This window comes from Marmota monax, unplaced genomic scaffold (genome assembly GCF_021218885.2).
Source record: "Marmota monax isolate L192 unplaced genomic scaffold, Marmota_monax_Labrador192_F-V1.1 WCK01_AAM20220418_F8-fsc00014, whole genome shotgun sequence".
NCBI classification, from domain to species: domain Eukaryota; kingdom Metazoa; phylum Chordata; class Mammalia; order Rodentia; family Sciuridae; genus Marmota; species Marmota monax.
The window spans coordinates 32,354,444-32,373,792 of NW_026695222.1; the positions used below are offsets into that span (position 1 = coordinate 32,354,444).

The window sequence follows — 19,349 nt, forward strand, 5'->3', positions numbered from 1 at the left end:
CCACGATTGGGGTGGGGTGGGGGAGGCACGTGTACACTTAAATTACACAGGACGTGGATTACAGTTTCCCAAAGGGTATCCCATAGCTTTCATCCAATTCTGAAAGGGATCTTGTGATCCAGAAAAGGATGAGAACCATTCTGCAGAGTGAAAGCTGGTTTTTACAACAAGGAGCTAATTCATGGGGTCAGGGTCCCTCCTGCCCCGTTTTGGCTTCCATCTCTACAGCACACAGCAGTAATAAGTTAGGTTATGGGTGATTTCAAAAACCTGAATTCCCAGCTGTGTAACTGTAGAAAGTTACTCTTCCAAGTCTCTATTAGCAAAATGAGAACAACAGTACCTGCCTCATAGGCAGCAAACTGAATCACAACTCAGCGCACCAAGTGTCTGACACACAGTTAGTGCCCAATGGTAGCCTTTTAGTTCTAGGGCATTAATAAAAGAACATTTCTCCGAGCAATTACTTCCTGGCTGGGGACATGGTTCAGTGGTAGAATGCTTGCCTTGCATACAAAAGGCCCTGGGTTTGGTCTCAAGCACCACAAACAAATGAATAAACAAATTCCTTACTCCACACCCAGCCCCTGTGAGCAAAGATACTCTAAGTGTTCGCGATGGTGCCCAGCTATCAGACGGCCACACAGGTGAAATACTGGAGTTCTGCCAAACCAGACTAATGTTTGGTTGTACTTGTTATATGAAAGCTACTCAGAAGGGAGCCAGCCTGGGCGGGTACTTAGGGAACACGTACTACTCTACCACCGGCAACTTTTTTTTTTTGGGGGGGGCAGGGGGTGCTGGGGATTGAACCTAGGGCCTCATGCATGCTAGGCAAACATTTTACCACCTAGCCACGTGCCCAGTCCAACTTTTTTGTTTTTTAACACACAAATGACAGGCTTTTTAAGAATTTTTCTTTTTTTTTAAACAAATGGAGAAAAGACAGACAAAACCAGCAAACCAGTATGACTTCCCACAGGGAAGGGAGAGATTAAGACGCCCTGCAAACTTCGTCAGGTTGCCATGGCTATTTCTTCCTCTTGTATCTATTAAAGAAAATCAGCAGGTTAAGACCAGAAAAAGGAAGAAGCAGCTTGTTTTCCACAAAAGGTTTGTTTTTCAACCCCAAACAATCACAGTCTCCAGCCTTCCAACACCCATGTGCCACCATGCCCAGCTTACCTGGACTTGGATTTGAAGTTTCCTCCTCTTCTCTGATGGGGCAAACCCAACTGTTTCCTTTCTTCAAAGGAAGGGCTGCAAGTGAGAGAAGGGAAAGCTGAACCTGCAGGCTGTCGGACACAAAGGTGATGTCTCGTGCCCACCCCTCCACGCCACAGGAAAAGCAGCACTGCCAGGACCGCGTTTCCAGGGCCTGGGTTCCAAGCCCTTCTCCTTCTACCTGACAACATGCGTTTCCGGAAGTCAGGCCCAGCTTTAAGACCAGCTTGGCGGAGGCCCTTCTTCACCTGTGACTAGACTACTAAGACTCCCTGGGAAGCAGTCCAGCTGCCTGCAGCCCAGGGAAGAGTGGCAGACAAACCATTCCCATGGGCAAACCCATGGATTCTTTTCTTGGGGGGGGTTCTTTTTTTTTTTTTTTTTAAAGAGAGTGTGAGAGACACACAGAGAGAGAGAGAGAGAGAGAGAGAAGGAGTATGAGAGAATTTTTTAATATTTATTTTTTAGTTTTCGGCGGACACAACATCTTTGTTAGTATATGGTGCTGAGGATCGAACCCGGGCCGCACGCATGCCAGGCGAGCGTGCTACCGCTTGAGCCACATCCCCAGCCCCTAGGGGGGGTTCTAATAGGACTGATCCTACAAGGTAAGATTTGTTAGTCTCCTGAGATAACTCTTTCTGAACTCAAAAATGAGTCATCTCACCTCCAAAGCAGGGGGGCCACAGCACTATGGAGCAGTGGTACCTTAACCCTGCTCCTGCTCTCACCCTGGGATCAACAGGTGGGCTTTAGGTGGGTGGGGGACAGAGAGGCACCTCTAAGTTCATATATTATAATGCTATGGTTATGTGAGAATTGGGAATGGAGAAACAATCAAACGATTCATAGTTTCCCTAAAATACCAAGGACTCCATGATAACTTACAACCTTACCCAGCTCGATACTGCTTCAGGGCCTTCTTGCTGGTGTTGGTGAGTTCTTCATCAAATACAGATTTCTTCTTTGGCTTTTGCTTCTTGGCTGTGCGCCAAAAGAATGAACGAGACATGGTCCTCTTTGGCCCAAGCTCCTAAACCCCCTTTAGCTCCGGGTAATGAATTCAAGTTCAGTGGATCTCTTGTATTTAAGGACCCTGTGCATTTCCTTCTACCCTCACCAACTCCTCCAAGTAGCATCCAGGGAAGAGTCGGAAGACTCTGAAAGGCCAGAGTCCAAATCCTAGCTCTCCCCACCAACCAAGGGTCACTCCACCCTGCGAAGCCAATACAGGAAAGTTATATATCCTGGTACATACCAGTTATTCAAAAAATGTGGCTTACTATCATCCTTCAAATTTTCTCCTTGACCATCATGAGAACAGGTGACAGTCAGGGAAGGATCCTCCCCACCTACCAGGGCCTCTCGCCGGTTCCTCCTCAGGCATCGCCCTGGCCCGCTTGGCTCTGCGGTTCCTCTTGGCCAGTCGCTCAGCAAACATCTGCGCCTTGAGGATTTCAAACTGGGACCTTTCCTCTGCCTGGGAGAAAAGGGAGGGGTGAATGCAGAACAGACAGGGCACTCCGACCCCCAGAGGTGGTGGGACCAGACTCTGCAGGGAGGTCACTCACTGTCATCTCCCCCTTTTTCTTGGCATCCTTCATAAACTTCTTCCTCCTCTTTTTTCCCCTTAAGGCCAAGTCGAACTCCTGCAGAGCCTTGGCAACTGAAATGGGAAGAGAAATGAGGTTTCAGGGAACATTTTGTATTTTTAAAATTACAAGCAGAACACACCTATTTTATTTATTTAAAGTACTTTTTAGTCGTTGATGGACTTTTATTTATATGCTTGCTGAGTGGCTTACAGAGCTGCTGCTTGGCATCATGAGAATCGACCCTATGCCTCACACATGCCAGGCAAGTGCTCTACCACTGAGCCAAACCTCAGCCCCAGCACACCTATTTTAAATTAGTATATGACAATTTTTAAAATGACAAGGAAAAATGCATGATGATTTCCTCCACCTCACTAAAAAACATTCTTGTTTACTATTTCTTTATTAATCCATTTAAGGCATTCCTTATCTACTATCCTGTTAGGAAAGACGAAGGTTTGGTTCCATAAACTACCCACACCTTCCCACTGATATAACTCTATCTTTAACATGAAAATTTAACGTATATACACCTTTTTTTTTTTTGGGTCCCATCAAATAAAGGCAATATTTCTGAAATTGCTGGTACAGCGAGAAATAAAGGGTAATTTTGCAATTTCTACCAGAATTAGAAATAACCATACACTCTGACCTATAATTCCACCTTTAAAAATTTCTCCAAGTCAAGTGCACTTGCTTAATTATGAAAGGCCAACGTACGGGGTTATTCACATCACTTGTTCATAATGGCAGAAAGTGGCAAGCAATCTCAATGTCTTCCCATAAGAAACTACTTAACTACATCACGATAAAAGCCCACGCAGCCACTAAAAAGGAAAAAACAAAGCAGCTATGCATATGCCTACAGGAGAAGAGCCCCAAGCTCTGAAATATGGGAAAGAAGCAAAGAATGTAGAGTAGGCTTGGTTGGCTGGTTTTTAAATTATACACCAAGTAGCTACTTTTTTGGAAAAATTTTGTTTGTTTTTTTGTAAAATATGTATCACATAAGATTTGCCACTTCATCCATCCTGAAGTATGTAACTTAGTGGCATTAATTACAATCACAATGCTGTACAACCACCTGATCACAAAACTCCAGATCGCCACCACGATGCCAAGCAGCAGCTCTGTAAGCCACTCAGCAAGCCGCTCCCTTCCCACCCTCCTGGCCCCAGGATCTCTGCGACTTCTATGCCTTTGACGTTTGTCTATCCAGGTGCCTCATTTAAGTGGAATCATGTATTCGTCCCTTGTGTCTGGATTATTTCACTCAGCATGTTTGCAAGGTTCATCTATGGGACACATTTTCACACATCCTACGGCTGAATGATCCTCCAGCGCAAGTGGGAGGTGCACATAGCTTTGTTCATCCATTCATCTTTTGATGGATACCTCCATTCCCACCTTTTGGCTGTTCAGAATATCACTTCAAAAAATGCCGGCATAGGCGTCTGCTGGAGCCCTGTTTTCAGGTCCTCTTGCTACACCCTCGGAGTGGAGCTGCGGGGGCCTCCCTCACTTACTTTTCTCCTTCTTCCTCTCTTCTTTGGTCTGGAACCAGCTCCTCTCAGGCTCTTTGTCCACTGCCTCCTTCCCCTTCTCCAAGAGCCGCTTTGCTGTGTTGATCTGTGGAGACAGTGAGGGAGCAGCTGCCCTGGGGCTGTGCCTGCGAATCCACAGCACGGCAGCTCCAAGCAACCTCTCCCAGACTCGGGGCAGATGACAAGCATCTGAGAAAGCGGGCACCTGGGCTTCCGACTGCTGCATCTCTCTCTCCTCTGCCTCCAGCTGCAGCACTGCATACACGTCTTTCTCCATTTTCTCAATCTTGTCCCGGAATTTGAGGATGACATCTCCAGGGGAGAGAACAGAAAAGACATTAAAATATGGGTGAATATTAATATACTATGTAGCTAATGAAAACAAAACCGATGGTCTATTTACTGACAGAAAAGTGTGATTTTTTTTTAATGTATGATTTCTCTACTTAACATCCCCACTGAGAGCAGGGAGCTGTGACACAAAACCTGTATGGAAGTCCCAGATACTTGGGATCTGAGGTGAGAGGATGGCTTGAGCTCAGGAGTTTGGGGCCAGCCTGGGAAATATAGCAAGACCCCCATCTGAAAAAACAAAACACCCCATTCTTATCCAGGACCCGGCAGAATGCCAGCCTTTCCTGAGCAGCCTGCTAGAGCAGGGGCCGCTCCCGCCTCTCCACAGCATCAACCACTGGCTTATCTTTGACTTCTCCACCAGAACATCAGCTGTTTGGTCCCCTGCTCTGACCCCAGCACCTGGAACAGAAGTGGAGCAGGGCACACAGCACCACTCAACAGCGATCCAGGCTGACTGCACGGAAGGAAAATGAGCAAGAGGACACCGTGACCGGGAGTGTGGAGGGGCGGGCACTGGCACACAAGGTGGGACCAGGGACTGATCCCAGGGATGCTGCTGCTACTAAGCTATGTCCCCAGCCCCTTTTTTTACTTTGAGACAGGGTCTCAAACTTGCAATCCTCCTGCCTCAGCCTCCAGTGTTGCTGGCATTTACAGGCATGCGCCCGTGTGCCCAGCTAGCTCTTTTTTTTTTAAATTTTAATATTTATTTTTTAGTTTTCGGCGGACACAACATCTTTGTTTGTATGTGGTGCTGAGGATCGAACCCGGGCCACACGCATGCCAGGCGAGCGCGCTACCGCTTGAGCCACATCCCCAACCCCCCAGCTAGCTCTTTGACATACACATTTGTATTTATTTACTCATTCCAGATGATGAATACATACTACTTCTGTGACATTAATAAAAGTAACTTGTGAAGAAGATGGGTGGGCTTTACAGGACCCCACAGATCAGGAAAACCCCTATGAACGGGCTCTATGTTTTCATTCCTACTATCATGTCCTGTTATACACAGAAGCCTACAGCCCAGGGAAGTGAGGTAGACCTGCCCAGGGACTCAGCAAGGAGGTGGCAGAGTGGGGACTCAAGCTGGCCTGACTGCAGAGCACCACTCTCTGAAGCCACTCTCTGCCCGCCCTGCTCCAGCTGTGCCTCCTCACCCTGGGGAAGAATACGGGCCTTCACAGGGGCCTTGGCGGCCTTCACAATCTCCTTCAGCATCTTCCGCTCCTCCTCTCCCACCAGAGAGACCGAGCGCCCAGCCCTGCCAGCTCGTGCGGTCCGCCCCACCCGGTGTACGTAGTGCTTGATAGTGTTGGGCATCGTGAAGTTGATCACCTGCAGGGTCAGAATCGGCAGTCAGACCCTGCAGCATGGGAGTGGGGGTGGGGCTGCCGTGGGGCAAGAAGAAAAACGATAGGACCTTCTCACCGTTTTGACTCCCTCAATGTCAAGTCCACGGGCTGCCACATCTGTGGCCACAAGGATATCAATCTGTTCATCCTTAAAGCGCCTAGAAATATCCACAGAGATGCTTATTCAGATACCTATCCCAGAAATGCTCCCCAGGAGCCCGAGAAGCAGAGAGAATAGAGGGACGGGAAAGTCACCACAGAGCCTCCTGGAGTCAAGCAGCAGGGGATACATTCTAAAGGTCGCCGGTGGACACTTACACTCACCCTTAACAGCTGCCTACATGGGGACATGCAGATTTGTGTTCTGTCTCAAGCACTAATTCCTGTCCAGATTCAAGTTTGAGAACCAACAAGCTAGACTACAGGAAACCGTGAGGCAGACGTCTCTCTTCAGATCAGATTTGCTGTAACAACCCCGCCCAGCACCCTGTGAAGAACAGTGGCGGGTGGGGAGCTCTCCAGGGCTCCCCACCTAGAGGTCGACTCTGTTCTGTGAGAATCAGTGCAGCTAACACATGACCTGACAGTGCTCCAAGTCTTTGCTTTACTTTGCTTTTTTAAGGCTACGTGGTCCAGGCTGCTCTCAAAATTCCTGGGCTCGGGTGATGCTCCTGCCTCAGCTCCTGAGTAGCTGGGACGACAGGTAGCACCAGCAAGCTCAGTTTAGATTAAAAACTGTTAAGCAGGGCACTGTGCCATCTGTATCCCTGCTGCTGCTCTAACATAACCTTCTGGATCCTGTTTCCAGGTTCTCTGTCAGATGCAGAGAACCCTCTCTGATCAGCCCAAGGAGGAAAGGGAGCTGACATGGGAACCGTACCGGAGGGCCTCCAGCCGCTGGGTCTGGGACAGGTTGCCGTGGAGTTCGCCCACCTGCAGCCCCAGAAGCCCCAGGAGGATGTGCATGCGGTGGGCCTGCTTCTTGGTCTGGGTGAAGAGCATCACATGGTCGGTGAAGGTTCTCGTCAACAGAGCTGGAGGGAGAAGAGTGAGCCGGCACCGTGTGGGGGCTGCTGCGCAACGCGCCTCCCTCACCTGAGAATGAGCCTGGTGTGCGGCACAGGGGCATAGGCACAGTCCCTGCCGGGTGAACTCACAGGCCAGGGCAGGCAGGAACTAATTCCCCAGGGTGATAAATGGCACGAGAGAAAGAGTAAAGGGAGGGTGGCAGAGCAGCGTTAGAGTTGACCTCCTGGAGGGGTGACTGAGGCTGAAGGACAAGGCAGACTATCCCATGAGGACAGGGATGCCAGGTGAAGAAAGAGCAACGTCACGTCCTGGAGGTCAGAACGAGCATGGGGGATGAGAGGGCCCAAGCCGGCAGATGTGGCCCTCGAGGGTCCGGAGGGGTTCACTAGGGAGTCTGGATTTCCATAAGAGCAACGGGAGCTGCCACACCCAGGGTGTTTGTTCAGTAAGGAGGTAACGGGAGCAGGTATTCTTTTGTAAAGAACTGTTCAGCAGGGGCTGGGCTGGGGCTCAGTGGCAGAGCGCTTGCCTCACACATGTGAGGCACTGGGTTTGAGCCTCAGCACCACATGAAAATAAATAAACAAATAAAGGGGCTGGGGATGTGGCTCAAGCGGTAGCGCGCTCGCCTGGCATGCGTGCGGCCCAGGTTCGATCCTCAGCACCACATACAAACAAAGATGTTGTGTCTGCCGAAAACTAAAAAATAAACATTAAAAATTCTCTCCCTCTCTCTTTAAAAAAAAAATAAATAAAATAAAAATAAATAAACAAATAAAGATATTGTGTCCATGTATAATTTTTTTAAAAAATTAATAAATTAAAAAAACAAACTGTTCTGCAGAGGGAAGAATGAATTACGAATAGCCAACAGGAAGCAGGAAGAGGAAATTAAGAGGCTGCAGCAACAATCCAGGCAACACACAGTGGTGTCTGCATTAAGAAGCCAGAGTGGCAACTGAGGCTGGGGACACAACTCAGCTGGTAAAGTGCTTGCCTCGCATGACAAGGTTCAATCCCCAGCACCACTCACACACACAAAAACAGAGCAGCAATTGGTGGCAAGTGGTCAGGAGCTCAGGAGGACACAAAGATGGACGGAGGGAGGCGCTGGGTGAGGCCAGCATGGTGATAAAGATGGATGGACAGCGGAGTGGCTCTGATTGAGGGGAAAACAGACGGAGGAGCAAGAAGGCAAAACCTAAATGCTTCGGGTGGACGCCCAGGAGGCCCGGGGAGCTGAGCACCCAGCCTGCCCAGCCCTGGGCCTTCACCTGCCACGATGGCTTCCCGGTCCCCTTCCCGATTAGGCCGGATGCGAATAAACTCCTGCCGTAGGAACGGAGCCACATCCGTGTTGCTGTTCACAAACACCCGGACAGGGTTCTTCAAGGAGACAGAAGCCAGATCCTTCACCTGCCGAGCACAGAGCCAAGGGCGCTCAGCTTCCCGCGAGGAGGTGGGAAGGCAGCAACAACGCACACCCACGCAGCCCCTCAAGCCCAGCAGGGTCCTCTGCATGGCCCCCTGTGCAGACCCGCCACAGAGAAGCCCCTTGGCCCACCTCATCTGTCATAGTGGCTGAGAAGAGCATGGTCTGGCGGTGGTGGGAGCACATTCGGATGATCTCCTTCATCTGCTCCTCAAAGTACTCATCCAGCATCCTTGGGGCAGAGAGAGAAAGGATATGACATGACACTGGGGAACACGCTTCTGTCACAGCGAGTCACAGACTACCACGCAGGCTGAGGTTTGGCTGCCCCTGGTTGTGTTTAGAATTAATTTATTGTTATTTTACCCTTTAACCAAGATTCACTAAGAATTATCATCATGCAACATCTGCCTCATGTCTCTTTTTTTGTTACTAAACTATATACCAGTAAGTCTCTCATGACCCCAAACATTCCAACACACAGTAAGGACAATGACCTTGTCCCACATAACCGGTCACAATCAAGACATGGCAGTGTTTGAGTGTCATCTGAAGTACAGGCCACTTTCAGATGTCCTCAACTGAAATGCAGAGACGGGCTGTGCATCAGGAGGCTTCGAGAGGCCGTCTCTCCACTGTGCTGGGGACACCTGACCCTCTCCCCTCCCTCCATCCCACCTCCTCTTGCCCTCGGTGAGTTTACAGCCGCCTGTATTTGAGTCTGAGAGCCAGAGTTTCCGTATTGCAGCTGGCTGTCGTGTCTTTTGAGGCTTCCTTCACCCAGGACGTCCCCTCAGCCTCGTTCACCCTCTGGGTTTGTCTAGATATCTCCAGGTGACTGACTGGATTCAGAGAAACCCCCACTGGTTTGGGGGCTAGGTGAGATCATGCCCTTCTCTCTCACAGAACCAGAAACCTGAAGGAGGCGGAGGAGACGGTTCCACCCTGACGGACAGCACTGAGAGCCCCACAGCGGGGAGCTGACGAGTTTACTTGGTGTCCCTGGTGTGAAAATGAGAGGAGCCAAGGACCAAGCAAGCACATGCAGGGTCAGATGCTCCCAGGCCTGCTAGTTCTGAGACACTTCAACGTGAGAGGACACCTCAGCATGCCCCTTGCACGCTGTGCCATCAGCCCAGCTCACCTGGCTCAGGCATGAAGGAAAGACGTGAGCAGAGAGGACACTTGTGAGAGAAAGAGGAGGGACGGAGGGACAAGAAGGGGTCCCACCACAGCCAGGGAGATGCCTACTGAAGCCACCACGCACAGCCCATCCCTGCATTACCCCTGCACCACTCACCATGATGGGGACACTACTCCTGAACCCGTGTGCAACATCCCCAGATCTCAGTTAGGAGCAGCAGAGCCCACATGTGACTGACGTCACCTCCTAACCATTACTATTACAGAAAGAAAGGAGAAAGCAGAAAAATCTGGACCACGCACCAACAGAGGCCCACGTGGGTGGGTGAAGGGGTGTCTCCACTTAGCTGAAGGCCCTATAGAATAATGCAGGGTGGCAGCTCAGAGGGACCTCAGAGTACCCGGGCGGCACCCTCAGGGCTCACCTGTCAGCCTCATCCAGGATGAGCACCTCAATGCTGCTCAGGTGGAAGGAAGGGCAGTTGTGGAGGTGATCGATCAGCCGACCTGGGGTGGCAATGAGGATGTCAGGTGCTGCCCGAAGAGCTGCTTCCTGAGACTTTACATCCAAGCCACCTGCAAGCAGAGAGACACACCAGATAGCCAGGTCAGCCAGTCAGTCACCTGTGTTCTAAGAACACCAGCCACCTGCCTTTGTCTCATGTCAGATGAACAGGAAAAGAGCTACGAGCAAGACTAACGGGGGCCTTGCCCACATGGATGCAACACACTGGGACAGACATATTATTTAATTACATTAGACGGAGTGAAAAATCCGAACAGGTGACAACACAACAGCATTTCCAGATAGAATGACTGGAACATCCCAGGACTGAAAGAGGCCCGGTAAAAACCGATGACGTCTTCACATGTGAGGACAGAGATCACCTCTGACTTCCAATTGCATAAGGAGGGTACACTGCAGGCTGCATGACACTCTCATGTAACTTTTGTATGTGGCTGTCGATGGACAGCATGCCTTTGTTTATTTTTATGCAAAGCTAAAGATGGAACCCAGTGCTCACAAGTGCTAGGCAAGCACTCTGTCCCTGAGCTGCAGCCCCAGCTCTCAAGTAACTTTATCAGGGAAACCCTGCCCCAAATAATATTTGACTCAACATTCATGCTAAGCAGAAATTATTCCCTAAAGTTGTTTAATACCAAAAAAAAAACAAAAACAAAAAAAATTCATAATTTTGAAGTTTCATTCTTTAAGAATAGTTAAGTCTCAATGAACTCTCTCCCCTCCCCAGTACCAGTACTACGAAAACACATCAGCCAATTTTTTTTTTTTTTAAGAAACAGAGAGAGAGAAAGAGAGAGAATTTTTTTTTTTTAATATTTAGTTTTCAGCGGACACAACACCTTTGTTTGTATGTGGTGCTGAGGATCGAACCCGGGCCGCATGCATGCCAGGCCACGCACTACCTCTTGAGCCACATCCCCAGCCCCACATCAGCCAATTTTTAAGTGGACTCAAGGGAACATAAAGGCCTTTCCTAGCCCCTGCTCCCACAGAGTGAGCCACATCCACCTTCCACCACATCACAGGTCCCAGGAACTGGCACCCACCCCGACTCACCCACAGCCAGACAGGTGGTGATGTTACAGAACTGGGCCAGCTGCTTGGTGACGGAGTGCACCTGGATGCCCAGCTCCCGGGTGGGAACCAGCACCAATACACGGGTCACAGGGCCCTGGCGGGGCTTGTAGATCAGACGCTCCAAGACAGGCAGAGCAAAAGCTGCTGTTTTACCTAGAGGGAGACAGCGGGGAAACAAGAACAGGTTTGGTTCCCTCCATGTTTAGGTTTTTGCCAAGTACAGAAAATCTGTAAGTCCGGGCAGAGGAACATAAAATAACTTAAAAAAGTTTTTTTTTTTGGCTTTCAAACTATATGGTCTTATAAAACTACATAGGAAATGTCAAAAAAGCATGAAAATAAAGAATAAAATAAATAAAATTGAAAATTACTCAGAATTCAGGTAAACTATTTTCTTTTTTTTTAATATTTTTTTTTTTTAGTTTCAGGTGGACACAATATCTTTATTTTATTTTTATGTGGTGCTAAGAATCGAACCCAGTGCCTCACACATGCTAGGCGAGCACGCTACCACCTGAGCCACAGCCACAACCCCAGGTAAACTATTTTCTTGAGTTGTTTTTGGTTTTTTGTTTGGTTGGTTTTTTGCATATTGGAGCCTCATACATTCTAGGCAAGCGTTCTACCTCTGAACCACATCCCCAACCCTCCCTTTAAAAAAATATTCTTTATTTTTTTTTAAATAGTTGCATAGCATCCTAGCATATGAGTATCTCTACTATAAATTAACTGATCCTTATAGTTGGATGTTTTGGTTGCTTTTCACTAATACACAATGCAGTGATGAACATTCCTTTTATATAAATTCTCTGATCCCATGAAGGGCTTATCAGGGCAGGGCCAGGAGGTACTAGGTAGGATTAAAGAAAGACAACCTCCACCTGACCCCTTGACACCTGTGACCCAGAACTAGCCTAGACCTCCTCTACTGCCTCAGACAAACTAAACAAGCTCTACCTAACACAACTGTATCAACACCGATTTCCTGGATATGATACTGACCTACAGTAACTTAGAATGTTACCACTGGGTGAAGGATTCAAGGGACTCACTTCTTTATTTTTGCTACTTCCTGCTGATCTACAGTAACAAAGTTATAATTTTTTAATCCACTTCTAGAGATATTAACTCAGTGGTAGATAAAGTATTTAACATATGCAAGACCTCAGATTCAATACTTAGTACCAAAAAAAATAATAAATTCTTAATTTTTTTTTTTAATATTTATTTTTTTTAAGTTGTAGATGGACACAATACCTTTTACTTTATTTATTTTTATGTGGTGCTGAGGATCGAACACAGGGCCTTGCACATGCTCTACCACTGAGCCACAACCCCAGCCCCTTTTTTTTTTAATTCTTTACCCTCTGAATTGTGTTGGTATCTCTTAATGTCAGTTAAAAATATTAATTTGTCATTATGAAAGAAATAATTTTTTAAAAAATTGATTTGTGCTTGGTGGGGTGGCACATTCCTGTAATCCCAGCAACTCAGGAGCCTGAGGCATAAGGACTGCAAGTTCAAGGACAGCCTCAGCAACTCAACAAGGCCCTTTGAGATTACATACCCCTGGGTTTAACTCTAGTACCACAAATGATGATGATAATGAGGATGATTTGCTACGTGTAAACATTTAAAATATACAAGTAGGGCTGGGGTTGTAGCTCAGAGGTAGAGCGCTCACCTAGCATACGTGAGGCACTGGGTTCAATCCTTAGCATCACATAAAAATAAAGATATTGTATCCACCTATAACTAAAAAATATTTTTAAAAAATAAAATATGGGGCTGGGATTGTCACTCAGCAGTAGAGCGCTCGCCTAGCACGGGTGGGACCCAGGTTCGATCCTCAGCACCACATAAAAATAAAGACATTGTATTGTGTCCATCTACACCTAAAAAATAAATATTTAAAAATAAAATAAAATATAGGGCTGGGGCTGGGGCTCAGTGGTAGAGCACTTACCAAGCATGTATGAGGCACTGGGTTCGATTCTCAGCACCAATTAAAAATAAATAAAAAAATAAAGATATTGTGTCCATCTACAACTAAAAAAATAAATAAATAAAACAAAACATACAAGTAGATCACCAATGTATAGGCATATATAAAAATTCACCAAGCTGCCAGGTGCAGTGGTGCACACCTATAATCCCAGCACTCAGGCAGGAGGATTGCAAGTTCAAAACCAGCCTCAGCCCCTTAGTAAGGCTCTCAGCAATTCAGCAAGACCCTGTTTCTAAATAAAATACAAAAAAGGGCCATGAATGTAGTCCCCGGTGGTTAAGTGGCTCTGGGTTCAATCCCTGGTGCCAAAAAAAAAAATCATCAAGCTATATACTTTGGATGCAATATGTGAGTTTTACAATAAAGTTATACTCAATTGAAAAAGCAGTAAATGAAAATTAGCAAACATAAAAGCTGCCACAAGACACAATCAAAGGAACACCCTGTGGGTGCACATGGACTGGCAGGAAAAACATCCAAGATTACCCATGTAGTGAGAAAGGCCACAGGCAGCCACATGTAGTCTGCTACCTTGGGACATGGCACATGCTGGTGCAGCTCTGTGAACTGCACTTAAGTTAAATGTATTCAACTGCATCTGCATTTGCCAAGAAAAATGCAAACACTCTGGAGTATCTGGTGGCAAAACACATTAGTGGGGGAGATGCAAATGGGGCAGATGGGGGAGCTTTTTACTGTCCCCCTTCCCAATATATTTGCATTTGAATCATTACAAAAAGAGAAATGTTGTAGAAATTAAAGAAGCTAATTATAACAAACCATCGTCCCTAAAACCATGATTTTGTCCCATGTTCAAAATACTGAAGTGAGCCAGTCTTCTCGACCTCTGCTTACACATCTTTAATTTTTAGTGTAAATTAGTATAGATAACTAAAAACTCTTTTAACACTTTGAAGAGTGAATCCATATATTGCCAAACCGCCTCCAAAAAGAGCATGTGAATAAACTATGACAATGCTCAATTTGTCACAGAAAAAAAAATGAGAAAGAGTCAGAAGTCTAACAAAACTTCAGAGTGCGACGTGGCACCTGTTGGTTCCCCATCGCTGGCTATGTGGTTTGAGAGAAGGGACCAAACACTGCAAAGAGTGCCCCGGAAGGTGCTGAGCATACTCTGCCCCGTCATGTCACTTGTGCCCTGAAGAGAGCACTGAGGCTCTCTGGCCCACCCCCTGGGGGTCAGAGGAAGGCGGGCTCCCAGGCACAGGCTGACTTGCCAGCTGTCCTAGTCCTGAGACTACTGATTTGTAGTAGATGATTTTGTCTTCTTCGCGGCATCTTAAGGACTGGACTATTCAACCTGCTTTTCCCTCTGCTCCTTGCTGTGACTGTAGGGAGCTGGGACACAGAGGTGACCTTCTAGGAGGTCCAAGGCAGAGATACCTGGTCTCCCACATGCACATGCCTCTGGGACTGGCAGTGCAGGCTGTGTGGCACTCTCTTGTGTCTCACCCCACCACAGAGAACCCTTCCTGTTTCCTCAGGTTCCCTCCAGCTACTGTCCCCTTGAGGGGGAGGTGCCAGAAACAAACTCAACATTCTATAAAATGCAGCTATGAAGACAAAATGGAAACTCGTCAACTCAAAATTCCTCCACACCTGCAAAAGCCATTAACATTACCCACTGAACATGAATTTCTGTAGACTTTGTATATAGTTAAGAAATCCAAGCACATTTAACAAGCCAGCTTGTGAAGTCAACTAAAGCCCTATTTGGGGTGTAACATGCTCTTCCACCACCCCAAGTCCCCATCCTTTCACCTGTCCCAGTGGCTGCGCAGGCACAGATGTCCTTCCCCAAGAGACCCACAGGAATGCACGCCTTCTGGATCGGGGTGGGCTGCTTGAAGCCCATGGCTGTAATGGCCTGAAGAGAAGGAAACAGAGTCAGACCAGGCAGGGGAGCAAAGAGGAGTCTCAGCAGGAAACAAACAGGTTTGCAAACAAGACCCTCCAGGACACTCATTCCACACAGGACTGAGGGCCTGCAGGCGGTGCTGCGCTAGCCAGGGAGGACGTATCCATAAACAATAGAAAACACAAAGCTGGCCCAGGAGCCAGGTGCAACTCAGGAGGCTGAAGCAGGGAGAACATAAGCTCGAGGCCAGCTTCGGCAACTTAACAAGACTGGAAAGAACTTTGAGAGTCTCTCTCAAAACAACAAATAAAAAGGGCTTGGGATGTACTCAGTGGTAGAGCAGCCCTGAGTTCAATCCCTGGTACCAAACCAAACAAATGAAACAAAACCACCCCTCCCTGAGGAAACTCACAACCTGGGAAAAAGGAACAGACAAAAAGACAAACACAGTCCTAGGAAGACACGTGCTACAGACCAAGATCACAGCAGCCAGGGGCTGGGGAGGTGGGCGGAGAGGTGGGTGCACAGGGGTCTCGGCCAACGCTGAGGGGGTGAGGGAGAACCGCAACAGACCTCTGGGAGAAGAGTCTTGCAAGGAGGGGAACAGCAAGTGCAAAGGCCCCGAGGAAGAGGCTCTCTGGCCGAGCGAGGGCAGTGAGGCCGGAGAATGATGAGTGCCAAGAGACGCCACAGAGGGGACAGGGAGGGTGGAGCCTTACAGGACAATATAAGGAATTTGGCTTTTTCCCCAAGTTAAAGTGGGTGCCACTGAGGGACAGAGAGGGGCAGCAAGGAGCCCACCTGGGCTGCTGTAAGGATCCACCCAGCTGCCCAAAGAAGCCACTACCTTCAGAAGCGGCCGGGACAGGTTCATGTCCTGGAAGGAGAGGTTTTCATCATACTGCGATGCATCCTCAAAGAAGCCTCCTGCTTCCTACACGGAACACGACGACAGTTCAGCAAACGGGACCCATGAAAACCCAACGACCTCACGGCTGCCCGGGCCCCAAGCCCACGCTCACCTGTCCCTTCTTCTTCTTCCTTCGCTCCTTCACTTTGAGTGTATCTACAGAGAGGACGCCTGCTGAGCACAGCGGGAGCCAGCACCTGCATCCGCCCGCGATGTCCTCAGCACGCCGTGACCGCCTCACCGGCCTCACCCAACCGGACACGGGGGGCTTCTGCCACCAGCCCCACTTCAAACATGAGGACCCCAGGTGGCAGTGTGATGAAGTGACTCGCTACGGTCAGGCAGGAAGGGAACCTGGCAGGTGTGGCCCAGGCTGCCCACACCGTGTCCTCTCCACACATGGTGACACCTCCGCACAAAGTTCTACCCAAGATACTCCTGGGCTATCTGGGTGAACCCCATGACGTGGTCACCTTAAATTAAGTCTGAGTCACAGAGGCAGCTGGCAGCTGTGTAGGACTGCAGATGGGGAAAGAGGAAGCAGCAGCAAAATCCCAAAGAGACCCTGAAACCTAAGGAGGAAGTGCCCCAGGGCGCAGGGACCAACCTGCCACCACGCACACCTGCTTTGGTAAGGATATCCTCCTCGGCTGCAGAGTACTCGCTCTCAGACTCCTCCTCTGCCGAGCCTGCCTCCTCCTCTGTCCCCGCCAGGTCCCCCTGCTCCAGGTCCCCCGGCTCCTCGGGCTCCGGGCCCACCTTAGCTTCCTTCTCCTCTAATTTCCCGGCCTTGGCTTCTTTGTCCTGGGGGATAAAGAGAAGAAAGCAAGAGTGATTACAAGTTTCAGGAAATTCAGACTCTAAAGGGGCAATACTGAGTCTGGAGTCTGGGCAGACACTGCGGGGCTCCTCTGTGCACAGCCCTAAGAGCCCTGCACGCTGCACCCCAACCCAGGCTTAAAGAGACAGGCAAAGCCAGGCTCACAGGACGGCTGGGGAAAGGTGACAAGTGGCTCCTGTCTCACCTCCGTTTTCCTTTTCTTTCGCACTTTCTCAATCTTCTCATCTAAGGTAGTGGCTGCCCTCTGCAGATAAAAATAAAGAGAAAAAAAGAAATATGCATGTAGGAGAGATATCAAGCAAGGTTTCTGAAGGTCAGGTCTTAAACATAGCTCTGTAAATTTTTTAAGTCAAACAAGATTTATAATGTTGGGTGCTCCTAAACCATTGGGCTGCTGTTACCAGATTTTCTGTAAAAAATGGGACCTATGTTGCCCAGGTTGGCTTTGAACTCTGAGGCTCAAGGATCCTCCCACCTCAGCCTCCTGAGCAAATGGGAGTACAGATGAGCACTACAAAATCAAGAGCGTATGTCTTAATACATCTGAGTTCATTACCCCCCATTCCAGAAAAACCTGTCATGTAAATTTTATAAGAAATATTTTTGATACTTCTAAACGTTAACTATAGATTTATGTTTGTAACTAGCCTGCAATCAATCCATTTTGCAATATCTTATACTTTAGTATTAATCAAGACTATAGGTCCCCTGTGATTTCCGTTCCCCATCCCATCAAAACTATACCATACATTTCACAGGATTCTGGTACCTGCTGAATGTCAACAGGGCAAGAGGCTGTGATGTTGGGCTAGTCCCAAGACCCACTGTCTGGAGCTGCCTGTGACTGTCCATCTCACCTTCTTCTTGAGCTGGCTCATGACATCAGCCAGGGCCCAGCTGCCATCATACATCCCCTCCTTCTCAGTGAAAACGAAGTCAGGGTTGAAATCGGCACTGCGGTTCTTCTGCAAGGCCTTCTGCTTTCGGCCCAGCACAATGGGCCCCTGGGAAGAGGACAGGGTGATTGTGAGGTGAGATGAAAGAATAGTAGGAAAGGAAGAAGGAAGGTAGGATGTCCAATAAGAAAGTAGAAACATACAAGGCTAAAATAGAGTTAGAAACCAACCAAGCTACAATTTTCAAGACACCTCTCACAGTAACTGACAGCTCAAGACGACCAAAAAATGAGTAGGTTTGAAGAAAATCTGATCGACACAATTAACAAGCTTCATCCCAAGGTACCTGTGCAAAAACCACACCTACCATATGAGAATGCACATGGAAACCAGAAACCTCGAACTCACAGAAACACAGAATGGAAAGGTGGATGCCAGGGGCTGGGGTGTGGGAGAAATGGGGAGAGAAGGAAGAAGCTGTCAAGAATGACTCCAAGCCTTCTGGCAGGATAGGAAGCTGAGGTAAACCAGAAACTGGGCCTTGTAGGAGACGAATCTGTAAAAGTCGTGGGACGTACAAAAGGCGGTGTCAAGTAGGCAGGTGAGTCTCTGCAGAGGGAAACACCTGGGTGAGTCTGAACCATAAGCACCTTCTTTGTGCTCACGGTCTGTAAATCATCCCACCTCAACGCAGGCGTCAGCGCCCATCTCGGTTCACTGCGGTCCCCAAAGTTAAACACCACGTCTAGCACATGTACGTAGTCAATTAGTGGCTTGATGAACAGATGAATGGATGGATAACATTGCTCCCTGCGCAGGAACCAAGACTGATTTCACCTCTGGATCTCTATTACCCAGGGCCTGAATTAAATACCAGGTCATTGAACGGATATTAAGTTCAGCAAACCGACACAAAATGGCACGGCCAACAGCAGAGGTGGGGAAAAGCTAATAGCGAGCAAACTGAGGAAGATCCCGGGGTCCGAGTGAGACCCTCCCCCAGGGGATGCTGAGGATTCAGGGACAGTGACCTAGGAATCACAGGGAAGGGAAGATATCAAGGACTCCCGAGGGTCTGCACCCTGACCCAGCCGCGCCCCCACCCCCCGCCGGCTCTTACCTCCTCCTCCTCGTCTCCGGAGTCAGACTCGGGCTCCACCGGCACCTCGTCATCTTCGCCTATGGTCCCGATCAAACCGAGCTCCGCCAGCATGCTGAAGCAGCAGCCACTTCCGGTGACGAGCGGAGCAGGCCCTTACTCTTCCGCAGTCTTCTCATCGACACCGCGCATGTGCCATACGTCACTTCCGTTCGAGGAAGGCCCGCCCACGCGGCTTCATTTCCCGAGCTCAGCGCGCACGCGGCTGTGGGGGCGTGGCTTGTATGACGAAATCAAGGGGCGGGCCTTGGTGTAAATAAAATTCCATTGTCTGTGTTCTCAGAAAATATGGGATTCTTTGAGGAGGGTGCGAGACTTGAAGGAAAACTTCCAAAGAAGTGTTTGATAAGCTGTATATGTCTGTATTTTTG

At 48.6% G+C, this 19,349-nt stretch overlaps 1 protein-coding gene across 1 annotated transcript; it reads right to left on the bottom strand.

Moving 5' to 3' along the window:
• Positions 1 to 900: 900 nt before the first annotated feature.
• Ddx27 (DEAD-box helicase 27) lies at positions 901 to 19,097 on the bottom strand. Its single transcript, XM_046433964.2, has 21 exons — positions 18,940 to 19,097; positions 17,781 to 17,927; positions 17,108 to 17,167; positions 16,706 to 16,886; positions 16,195 to 16,238; positions 16,020 to 16,106; positions 15,076 to 15,181; positions 11,265 to 11,438; positions 10,108 to 10,258; positions 8,672 to 8,771; positions 8,382 to 8,523; positions 6,959 to 7,112; positions 6,155 to 6,236; positions 5,884 to 6,061; positions 4,569 to 4,675; positions 4,346 to 4,448; positions 2,796 to 2,890; positions 2,581 to 2,704; positions 2,121 to 2,208; positions 1,186 to 1,260; positions 901 to 1,049 (listed from the first exon to the last, which is right to left on the bottom strand). Exons 1-21 carry the CDS (start codon positions 19,030 to 19,032, stop codon positions 1,031 to 1,033), a joined length of 2,310 nt encoding a protein of 769 aa, XP_046289920.1. The 5' UTR covers positions 19,033 to 19,097; the 3' UTR covers positions 901 to 1,030.
• Positions 19,098 to 19,349: the final 252 nt, after the last annotated feature.

Coding starts and splice junctions, on each gene's coding strand:
- Ddx27 (XM_046433964.2), bottom strand. CDS start 19,032: ATGCTGGCGGAGCTCGGTTTGATCGGGACCATAGGCGAAGATGACGAG. Junction 8,524..8,671: donor CAGCCACTATGACAGATGAG/GTGGGCCAAGGG, acceptor TGTGCTCGGCAG/GTGAAGGATCTGGCTTCTGT. Junction 2,705..2,795: donor AGAAAAAGGGGGAGATGACA/GTGAGTGACCTC, acceptor CTTTTCTCCCAG/GCAGAGGAAAGGTCCCAGTT.